At 60.4% G+C, this 11,398-nt stretch overlaps 1 protein-coding gene across 15 annotated transcripts in view; it reads left to right on the top strand.

The window, feature by feature from the left end:
• Nucleotides 1–3,400: 3,400 nt before the first annotated feature.
• Nucleotides 3,401–11,398, top strand: part of ABLIM2 (actin binding LIM protein family member 2) — a 67,373-nt gene continuing 59,375 nt past the window's right edge. For 13 of the 15 annotated variants that reach the window (XM_015561587.1, XM_015561586.1, XM_015561582.1 and 10 more), the window contains exons 1-3: nucleotides 3,460–3,754; nucleotides 6,265–6,391; nucleotides 9,377–9,470. In XM_015561587.1, the coding sequence (XP_015417073.1) occupies nucleotides 3,475–3,754; nucleotides 6,265–6,391; nucleotides 9,377–9,470 (501 nt within the window). In that variant the 5' untranslated portion in view covers nucleotides 3,460–3,474. Of the gene's footprint in view, nucleotides 3,755–6,264; nucleotides 6,392–8,253; nucleotides 8,403–9,376; nucleotides 9,471–11,398 lie in introns of those variants that run through there. The other 2 variants (XR_001513250.1, XM_015561590.1) reach the window with 2 other exon arrangements.

Below are 11,398 nucleotides of genomic sequence, written 5' to 3'. Positions count from 1 at the left end.
TCTCCAGAACCCACCCGGCCACCGTCCCACTCAGGGTCCCGCCATGGTCTCCGTGCTGGGTCCCCTCCCTCTCCTGCGCTGTCCACACTGCCCCTGGGTCTCCACACTCCTCAGCCCGGCTGGGCCTCCACAGTCCGCTCCCTGTCATTCACTCAGCCGGGCTTTGCCACATGCCCCGCGGGCCAGGCCTGGGAACCTGGACGTGCATCAGCGGACGCCCCCAGGGCTCAGTGCAGGGAGGTGCCTCCCAGAGCCTCTCCCACTGGGAGCAGCCCCCCGCCCCCACCACCATTGCATCCTGTCCTGATGCTCTCCTGGGCCCAAGCTCTCTAGCAACACGTCCCTGGAGCAGCCAGATGTGAGCCCTGTGTGGGCAGGGCCAGGCTGATTCCCCTCTGGCTGGGCTGCCCGGCACTGCCACTGCGTGGGGTACAGTGACCGATGCAGGGGGCAGACCCAGGTCCCTACCCTCAGCAGCAGGGAGACCGCCTCCCTCCCTCCCTCACACACGGCTCCCAGGGGAATGTCTCATTTCTGGAAAACAATAAAAACCCATGTTGCCTGACCAGCGTGGCTCAGTGGTTGAGTGTCGAGAACCAGGAGGCCACAGTTCAATTCCCAGTCAGGGCATATGCCTGGGTTGATCCCCAGTGTGGGACGTGCAGGAGGCAGCCAATCCATGATTCTCTCATCATGGATTGTTTCTCTCTCTCTCCCCCTCTCCCTGCCTCTCTCTGGAAAAACAAAGCGAGTTTATTCTGCTCTCCTCGCTGCCTCATCACACCCAGTTTAACGGGAGGCTTTTGAGCGTTTTCCCAAAGCCGTTGTCTGTGTCACGGCAGGTGCACCGGACAGAAGCGGGAGCTTTGTCGGGGACGCGGAGAGGGCGGAACAATGACGGGGACCGTTTCTAAGGCGCCCCTGTGTGTTACCCAGCACGCGAGGGCCAGTGTCCCCCCGGGCTGTCTCAGTGTCTGACTTCCGGGCGAGTTGCCTGGAGGCCAGGCTGACGTCATCACAGTGGCTGAAAGACCACCTCTGGGTCCCCTGCGTGTTGCGGATAATAGCCAACAGCTCCGTCCCGCTGGGCCTGGACCCACCATCCACTGTAGACAATGAGAAAACTGGACAAAAGACACAGAACACCTGTTTGCAGATGTCGGGGCCCTGGCGGCTGAGGACTGAGAGAAGGAGGGCAAAGGAATGGAGCCCGGTGACCAGCCTTGTCTGCTGCCCAGTCCCAGGAGGGGCCACTGGGGCAGGGCGTTCTCGCCGAGCTGGGAGACGGTGCCCTGAGAGACCGAGCAGCATGCAGAGGGGAGAGAGCTGCGCTGGACAAGAGCTGCGGGAGCTGTGGAGGGGCCTTCGAGTCCTCATGGACACGGAGGGCATTTCACAGGGTGAGGCGGAGAATGACCGGGTTGCTGTAAGCGAAGCAGTTCCCAGGCCTGGGAGGCCATAGGTCCTGGCCAGGCGGACAGTCCTTGCTGAATACCCAGGCACACAGCAGGGACACCAAAGGGCCATCCATGCCTTACCGGTGGGACGGAGCCGACAAAGTGCAGGAAAAAGAAAACCTCAGAAAGGTCAGGCTGATGTGCAAACCAGGTGACCGCCGCCAAAGCAAAGTCCAACGCTCCCCGGAGGAAGGAAAGGCAGTCCCGCCTCGGCCGCGTGAAGTTGACAACGTTCGACTTCCCATCAAATGCCACCGTTCATAAGAGGAAACCAAAGCACCAGGAAGCCGGAGGGAGACCAGCCGTGACCGTGGCCCAGGAAGGAGAGCTACGGTGGAGCGGAGCGCACAGGCAGGGACTCTGAGACACCTCCTGTCGTGAGTCGGCGTGTAAAGGAGAGCGTCCGCATAAGTAAGAGTCGCAGGAGATGCTGAAAGAAACCATGTGGAGCTTCTAGAAGTGAAAATGATAATTTCTGAAAGGAGAGATTCCCTGGAAGGAAGGAATGAGCAGGAGGTTTTGCTGAGGAAAAGATTGGTGAACTTGACATAACTATAGAAACTATTGATCTAAAGCAAAGAGACAAAAAAAAAAAAAAAGACTGAAAATGTGAAGAGAGACCGGGTGGTCTGTGGATATAGATCTATCTGTCTGTCCCTCTGGGTTGGGAGGGGGAGACCCAGGGGATGAGAGAAGACTGAAAAAAATTAGAAGAAATGAAGGTTGGAAAATGTCCAAATTTGATGAAAGCTATAAACTCATGGTTCCAAGAATCTCATTGAACCCCATGCAGAATAAACACAACAAAAACCTGCCAACTCGAACACAATCAAATTTCTGAGAAACAGTAATAAGAAGAAAATCTTAGAAGCAGCAAGAAAAAACAAAACACCACCACATTATGTACAATGGCATCTATATATATAAAAGGCTAATATGCAAAGTGTCCCCATGGGAGCTCGACGGGAGACCAGGAGTTCTATTGCTTGCTATGACGTGTGCTGACAACCAGGGGATGGCATGGAACAAAGGAAGGTCCCAACTGGCAGCTGGCAGCCAGGGAAGGGAGGCCCTGGCCAGGAGCGGGAAGGCCCTGATCGGCCCTGGTTGCCGGCCAGGCCGAGGGCCCCTATCCGTGCCCAAATTTCGTGCACCAGGCCTCTAGTAAACGAATGACTGCGGACTTCTCATCTGAAACTATGTGCACCAGAAGACAATAGAACAGCATCTTTAAAGAGCTGAAAAAGTCTATCAAAAGAAAAAAAACTTAAAAAAATGAAGGCAAGACCAGTTAAGGGTATGGCGTTCTTTTTTTTGGGGGGGGGGGAGTGATAAAAAATGTCCTCAAATTGATTGTGGGGATGGTCGCACAGCGTTGGATACTCTAACAACCTTTGAATGGGATGTGACTGTTAAGAGTGTCCACGAATAAAAGTGTCAGTAAAGCAGTCAGTCCAGAAATGAAGACTCGCAGACACACAAAAGCTAGGAGAATTTGTTGCCAGAATCCCGCACCTGCAACAAAGTTAAAGGGACATTTTCAGGCTGAAGAAAAATGTCACAAGACACCGAGAAGAGGCAAAAGCAAGCCACCTGCTGGTGGATAACGTACATGTCATGAAGCACGGGTGTCCAAGATACATAGAGAACTTCTGCCAGTCAACATTAGAAAACAAACAAAAAAACCCTATTAAAAAGTGGGCAGACGGGTTTAACCTGTACTCCACAAAAATGTATGTGAGAGGCCCATGGGACGAGCTGAGCATCGCCAGTCGCCAGGGGAGGCAACTGGGAATGATGATGAAATACCGTCACGGAGCCACCAGAATGGCTGAAACAGATGGAGAGTGTGGCGCGTCGGGGCGGGTGGGGAGCAGAGGGAACTCTCAGACACTCCTGGCGGGAATGCAGGGGGGTGCAGCCTCCGTGGAAAGCAGTCTGCCGCAGACACACAGTCAGCGTGTGACCCCGCGCTTCCGCCCCTCGGGGTTCGCCGGCACTCTGCCTGCTGGTGCGGATGAGGGCACGGAGGCTCAGGTGTCAGGCACTGGCCCGAGGTCACACGGCAGGGACGTGGCAGCCCTGGGGGGAGGGGCCTGGCATCCTCGGCCTGGGAGGTGCCTGGGGGAGGCGATGGTGTGTGTCTGGGGTCCTGGCTGGTCATTCCTTCTCTCATTTCAGGTTGCCCTTCCCGCCTGGGGACCGAGTGACCTTCAATGGGAAGGAATGCATGTGCCAGAAGTGTTCCCTGCCCAAGTCCGCGGGTGGCAGCACGCACCTTTCCCAGGGCCTCTGGAGTGAGTGGGCGTTGAGGGCGGGGACGGGGGCCGGCTGGCACTGACCAGAGGCGGGAGATCATAAGGAAGGGTACCGGGATAGAAATCTCTGGTACATTCGTGCCGCCAAACCTTTGCACAGGCTGTGCCCGCTGCCCTGTGTGCCACTCCTTCTTTTCACCCACTTCCCTTCTTGCGTTTGGCCCAGCTCTGGCCTACCTCCTCCAGGAAGCCCTCCTGGCCTACTTCTCGTTCTCTGCCTCCAGCTCACTCAGCTCCCCACCGTTAATTCCAGGCCATCTAGAAGCCCCTTGGGAGAGCCCTTAAAAGAGCATTGAACTCTGGGCTCCTGTGGTCAGGGCTGCACATCGCAGGAGCCAGGCCAGGGTGTGTGTGTAGTAGGTGCTCAATGCGTGCTTCTGGCATGCAGAAGCGGGAGGTTGTTCCTATAAAAGCAGGAACGCCAGCTGGCCTGTGGGTGTGGGGCAGAGTGAGAGCGGGGCGGGCGCAGGCAGGTGCTGGCCTCTTCCAGCGCGGGTGACTCTTCCGGGCCAAGAGGGATGTGGGGACTGGGCGGGGGCCCCGCGTTCCGGGCCCTGCTGCTGCCAGGATCCCACTGCAGAGGTGACGTGCTTGGAGCCCACCCTGCGTGTGAGGTTGCTGTGGTGTCCCAGCACCAGGGCCACATGGCTGGGACAGAGCGGGGGTTCCTACTGATTTCTGGAGCCAGGCCCTTGCCCACATGGTTCCCATTCATTCACTGTGCACACATTCATTCCACTTGGTCCCCCAGCTGGGCAGCGAGTGGAGGAAAGCCCCTTCCCTCAGGCGCTGGATCTTGGAGCTCCAGTCTGTCTTAGAGTCGTTTCCCAAAGTTGCATGTGGTTTGAGTGGTGTGGTGATGTGGGAAACCCAGAGCTTGCCAGCAGCCCTGGGACTGTCCTGGCTCTGGCTGGAGGGTGCACCTACTGCCCAGGCCCAGATGCTCCACCCCTGGCAGGCAGGACTGTCTCCCCAGCTCCCGGCCCAGTGCATGCAGTCAGCATGTGCAGCCCTGCCCAGTGCATGCAGTGAGCATGTGCCGCCCGGCCCAGTGCATGCAGTCAGCACTCAGCCACGGCCCAGTGCATGCAGTCAGCACCCAGCCACGGGCCAGTGCATGCAGTCAGCACTCAGCCACGGCCCAGTGCATGCAGTCAGCACCCAGCCACGGGCCAGTGCATGCAGTCAGCACTCAGCCACGGCCCAGTGCATGCAGTCAGCACCCAGCCACGGGCCAGTGCATGCAGTCAGCACTCAGCCACGGCCCAGTGCATGCAGTCAGCACCCAGCCACGGGCCAGTGCATGCAGTCAGCACTCAGCCACGGCCCAGTGCATGCAGTCAGCACCCAGCCACGGGCCAGTGCATGCAGTCAGCACTCAGCCACGGCCCAGTGCATGCAGTCAGCACCCAGCCACGGGCCAGTGCATGCAGTCAGCACTCAGCCACGGCCCAGTGCATGCAGTCAGCACCCAGCCACGGGCCAGTGCATGCAGTCAGCACTCAGCCACGGCCCAGTGCATGCAGTCAGCACCCAGCCACGGGCCAGTGCATGCAGTCAGCACTCAGCCACGGCCCAGTGCATGCAGTCAGCACCCAGCCACGGGCCAGTGCATGCAGTCAGCACTCAGCCACGGCCCAGTGCATGCAGTCAGCACCCAGCCACGGGCCAGTGCATGCAGTCAGCACTCAGCCACGGCCCAGTGCATGCAGTCAGCATATAGCCACGGCCCAGTGCATGCAGTAAGCATATAGCCATGGCCCAGTGCATGCAGTAAGCACTCAGCTATAGCCCAGTGCATGCAGTCAGCACTCAGCCACGGCCCAGTGCATGCAGTCAGCACTCAGCCATGGCCCAGTGCATGCAGTCAGCACTCAGCCATGACCCAGTGCATGCAGTAAGCATACAGCCATGGCCCAGTGCATGCAGTCAGCTTACAGCCACGGCCCAGTGCATGCAGTCAACATACAGTCATGGCCCAGTGTGTGCAGTCAGCACACAGCCACGGCCCAGTGCATGCAGTGAGCATGTGCAGCCCGGCCCAGTGCATGCCGTAAGCATACAGCCATGGCCGAGTGCATGCAGTCAGCACTCAGCCATGACCCAGTGCATGCAGTGAGCATGTGCAGCCCGGCCCAGTGCATGCCGTAAGCATACAGCCATGGCCGAGTGCATGCAGTCAGCACTCAGCCATGACCCAGTGTGTGCAGTCAGCACACAGCCACGGCCCAGTGCATGCAGTCAGCATGTGCACACGGCCCAGTGCATGCAGTAAGCACACAGCCACGTGGGAGCAAGCTTTGTGATTTGTTTTCTGCGTGTTTGCCCCCCTGCCCTGTAGCAGGGTCCTCTAAGCACAGCAGCCAGACTGTCCCCTCTCTCTGCTCCCTGGGCATTCTAACTGCTGTAGTGGTGTCCCTAGACTCAGCGGTGAGGCTCCCCCTCCTTGGGCCCCAGCGGTGACGTCTGTGTTCTCCTCTTCCTTCCAGGTTGTGGGGGCTGCGGCACAGAAATCCAAAGCGGCCAGTCCCTGGTGGCTCTGGACAAGCACTGGCACCTGGGCTGCTTTCGCTGCAAGGCCTGCGGCAAGGAGCTGAGTGCCGAGTACATCAGCAAGTGAGCAGCGGGGCGTCGGAACGGAGCCCCGGGGTCGGCCTCCGCCTATCCCCTGCCTTCCACCGCGCTCATCCCTCCCGTCTCCACGGTTAGACAGGAACCCGGGCTGGGACTGCGTGTCTGTCCCAGCGGGCCACATGGCGCCCCCCGCGTGCGCTCAGGAGGCTGATGGCTGGTTTGGGGGGAGGGAGCTGCTGGGAGACCGTGGCCCTGCACAGGCAGCCTGGCTTCCCTAGCGGGGTCTGCAGACTCCACCGCCATTCGTTTTGCTGATGGAGCAGATGCCGTGCTCCCATCTTTGACTGTCACACGCCTCCCGCGCCCATCCCTGGGTCGCCCTCCCCGGGAATCCGCCCTCGGCACTGGCTCTCCGGCACAATGCAAAGTGCTGTCGGCCGCCGCCAGCCCCGTGTGAGGGGCCAGGGCTGAGCAGCCTCAGTTGTCAGGACATGACAGTGCGGAGACCTGTCCAGCACCGGCCGCACAGGGCAGCTCTGCAGCGGGCCACACGGCGCTCCCTGCGTGCGCTCAGGAGGCCGATGGCTGGTGTGGGGGGAGGGAGCTGCTGGGAGACCGTGGCCCTGCACGGGCACCTGGTTTGCCTAGGGCGTGCATTTAATCCAGAGCCCGGGACAGAGACAGGCGAGTCCCCGGCACAGGAGGGAGCGAGGGTGTAGCGCGCGGTCTTGGGCTCAGAGCCCGCAGCCAGGGGCTCTTTGCGCAGCTCTCCTGGAGCCTCCGCTAGTTCTGAAGCCCCAAGGGATAGGGCAGTGATGGCGAACCTTTGAGACGCGTGTCAGAGGTGACACGCAAACTCATTTTTTTGGTTGATTTTTCTTTGTTAAATGGCATTTAAATATATAAAATAAACATCAACAATATAAATCTTTGTTTTACTATGGTTGCAAATATCAAACAATTTCTATACGTGACACAGCACCAGAGTTAAGTTAGGGTTTTTCAAAATGCTGACATACCGAGCTCAGAGGTTCGCCATCACTGGGATAGAGCATCACAGGAACTGATCGTGTTAAAAGAAGTCCTGTGATAAAGCGGCACGGAGGCAACACACACATGCACATGCTGGTGCGCGCACACACATGCACATGCTGGCGCACACACGTATACTGGCACATGCACACACATGCTGGCACATGCACACGCATGCACATGCTGGCTCACACATACTGTCACATGCACGCACATGCACATGCATACACGCATGTGCTGGCACACACATATACTGGCACACACACATGCTGATATACATATACACTGGTGCACACACATGCACACATGCTGGCATATGCGCACAAACATGCTGGCACACATACACTGGCACATGCACACACGTGCACATATGCTGGCACATGCACTGGCACATGCACTGGCACATGCACTGGCACATGCCCACATGCTGGCACATGCACACGCATGCACATGTGCGCACAGGTGCTGGCACACACATACACTGGCACATGCACACACATGCACACACTGGCACATGCATGCACATGCGCATGTGTGCATACATCCTGGCACACACATACACTGACACATGCACACACATGCTGGGACACACATACACTGGCACATGCACACACACGTGCTGGCGCACACGTACACTGGCACATGCACACACACGTGCATAGGAGGTGGACCCACGTCACCTCCCTGGTGGCCTCATGCTCTGATTCTGCAGGAGGTCTTGCTGGTCTGCTTTCTTTCTTTCACCTGCATGTGCCTCGACACTTATCTCAGGATAAACGGTTTTCAGGAGCCCCCTGTGCGGGCCGGGCCAGGCCCCTCGCCACCTGTGGCTCCTGTCGAGGTAGAGGGAGGGTGACTCAGGCGGCATGGCAGACAGTGTGAGAGAATGAACGAGCCGCCCCGCCCCCGAGACCGCAGCGGCCCACACTGCGCTGTGACTTAGCAGCCTCCAGACTGTCCCAGAACTGAGGAGGAGGGCGCCTTGGTGTTGCCATGGAGACGTCATCTTTGAACCTCTGGGGTTTGCTGCACATCCACCCATCCGTGGGGAATCGCCGGGCCCTGAGGTCGGCGGCATTGGAAAGTGGCCCCTCGGGCCCCATTTCTACCTCCCTGTCCTGTGGGCCAAGGCTTCACCCTCGGGGAGGCTGTGCAGGCAGAGGTGCCCCTGCAGCCCCAGGCCTGTCCCCCCAGCAGGCCCTTCCCCTCCCCTCCCGCAGGCACCCCGTGACTAGAGGAGGTTGATCATCATAGTAACTGCAGTCACTTTGAAATGAGCTCCCAGCCGGCTGGCGCGGCTCAGTGTTGAGTGTCGACCTATGAACCAGGAGGTAATGGTTCCATTCCCGGTCAGGCACATGCCTGGATTGCAGGCTCGATCCCCAGTGTGGGGCGTGCAGGAGGCAGCCTGTCGATGATTCTCTCTCATCGTTGGTGTTTCTCTCGCTCTCCCCCTTTTCCTCTCTGAAATTAAAAAAAAAAGAGCTCCCGGTTGGGCCGATGCTGGACCCAGCGCGGTGCCTGCGTGATCTCCCGTCCATGAGCCGCACTCGGGTCCTTTTTCTTACGGCTCCCTCAGTGGGGGCTCCGTGTTTACACAACCTGCCCCAGGCTGCCCACATGCCCAGGAGCAGTGCCCCAAATGGTGTCACTCGTCACTAATCCCACAGCCACCACCAGCGCCTGGCGCGGAACAGGCCCGCTGTCAACCTCTGGGGGCGCCACCGCCCCTTACTCCGCCGCTGGGCAGGTGGCCCCAGCTCTTGCACCTCAGTTTCTCCATCCATGGAATGGGACCATCTTCGTGGTTCCTCGTGGGGCCGGTGTGATAGCGGAGGCCGTGCTCCCGCCTGCGGAACGTGGAGGGTGGTCCTGTCACTTGGAGGAGGAGGAAGTGTGCTTGTCCCTCTGCCACAGCCCCTCTCACGGGCGAGGGTTGTGAGCGTTGGGGTGCTGGGATGACCCCGCCCATCCTGACTGCCTGGCTCGTTGCAGGGATGGGCTGCCCTACTGCGAGGCCGACTACCACGCCAAGTTCGGCATCCGCTGCGACGGCTGCGAGAAGTACATCACGGGGCACGTGCTGGAGGTAAGGCCCGCCCCATGGGCGCTGGCTGCCCGCCTGTGAGGATTGGGGGGGGCCTCCAGGTGACCCACAGTGCTGTTGTTTGTGCAAGAATCTGTACTAGAGCCTTTGCCACCTCGTCCTCCCCGCTCTGCCTGGGGACTCCTGGGAGCGAGCCACCTCCTCCAGGAAGCACTCCAGGGCCTCTCCCCTGTACCCTTTACGAGCTGCTCGAGCTGGAGAGGTGTGAAGGACAGAGACCCTGGTCCAGCCCTTGGGCCTAGGTGGGGAGTCTGAGGCCTGGAGGATTGAAAGCGAGCCCAGGAGGCAGTGCTGTGTCCTGGGGAGGGAGCAGAGGGTCTGGTCGCCTGGCAGGCCAGGTCACAGCGCACTTGCAGGCCGGGTTCCCCGGGGCTGCCTGTGTGCTTCTAGATCCAGGCGGCAGCCTCACGGCGTCCCCCCTGTGAAAAGAGCATGTCCTAATATCTGGTGATGGATAGGATGTGATTGGGTGGTGGGCACGCAGTGCCATATACAGATCTTGTAACAGAGAAATGAACGCCCTGACACCGGAGTGCATGTTGGTGCTCAGATGTGTGACCCTAGCGGCTTCCTGACAACTGTGGGCCCTGCCCCTGCACCCGGGGAGGGGCCGACCTGTCCCAGCCCCGCTGCCTGCCTCGCCTTCTGGCCCCATGGAAGGCTCCGGAAATGTCCCCAGGGACACAGGGACAGGGCCTGGGAGCTGTCCCCAGCTCAGTGCTGGCCAGGGGTACCTGATTGGGGGCGGGGTGGGGTTGGGGGCAACCAGCAGGCCTCCCTGGTGGGCCTGGAGGCAAGGGGAAGGTGACCCTTCTGCAGAGTGAGCGTCCCCGTGTTTGATTGCAGCCGAGCACAGCGTGGGGTGCGGTGTCCGCCGCCCCCGCCCCGACCCCCCGTTGCCTCTGCGCGCTGGGAGGTACAGGCTGGCCTTCGCTCCTGGCCTGCTTGCAGTGCGGGCAGTGGCTCCTGGGGCAGCGGGTGGCAGGTGCGGGGCCTGAAAGAGAAGGGGAAGGATCCGGACCCCTGGCTGCAGGGTGAGGTGGGCGGCCATCCTCGTGGTCACTCTGCCCGTCCAGGCTGGTCCTGGGAACAGGCCCTAGAGAGGAGCCGTGGGGTCGGCTGACCGGACTGGGCTGTGGTGCCAGGACCCCGGCAGGTAGGCAGCCTGGCCAGGTGCCCCGAGGGCTGGGGGGAGGCCAGAGGCGCTGTGCGGGGCTGCAGATGTGGGGGCTTGCAGGGAGCAGGGGCAGATCAGCCAGGTGTGAGGCCCCCCAGGCACCTGTCACCCCCTGCCTCCCGTTTGCCCCCAAGATGCTGGTCCCCCAGAGCCAGAGCGGAGAGCAGCCTGGCCTGTCCTCGCTGCCAGCAGGAGCTCACGGCCTGCCCCGCACCTGGTCTGCGTGCCCCGGCAGAGTGCGACCTTCCTGCTGGCACCGGCAGCGCCACTAGCCGTGCAGTGCGCATCGGGCGGCAGTGGGCACTTCCTCCCCCGCCTCAGTCTCCCAAATACGAGGCATCCTGTACCCAGTTTCCTGGGTCCTGCAAGTCGGGTGTCTATCCCAATGGGCCTGCTCCATGCTGGATGCAGGGGGAGGACCTTGTGGGTCCTGCAGGGCCTGGGCGATGCTGATGGCTGGGGGTCTGGGAGGGGCCGAGGACCCTGGGGGCAGAGGTGGGTGCCTGGAGCAGTCCCCGCGACAGCGCTGGGCTCCTGGGATGGAGTCACCCAGGGAGAGAGCTGGGAGGTGCCTGGGGAGTTGCCGGGACAGCAGTGCAGCCAGACCCTCTGGACCAGCTGAGTGAGGGGGAGGAGTGCTGGGTGAGGGGGAGGAAGTGCTGGGTGAGGGGGAGGAGTGCTGGGTGAGGGGGAGGAGTGCTGGGTGAGGGGGTGGATGTGCTGAGTGAGGGGG

Source organism: Myotis davidii, unplaced genomic scaffold (genome assembly GCF_000327345.1).
Source record: "Myotis davidii unplaced genomic scaffold, ASM32734v1 scaffold937, whole genome shotgun sequence".
NCBI lineage: Eukaryota > Metazoa > Chordata > Mammalia > Chiroptera > Vespertilionidae > Myotis > Myotis davidii.
This window is presented reverse-complemented; position numbering and strand designations above follow the sequence as displayed.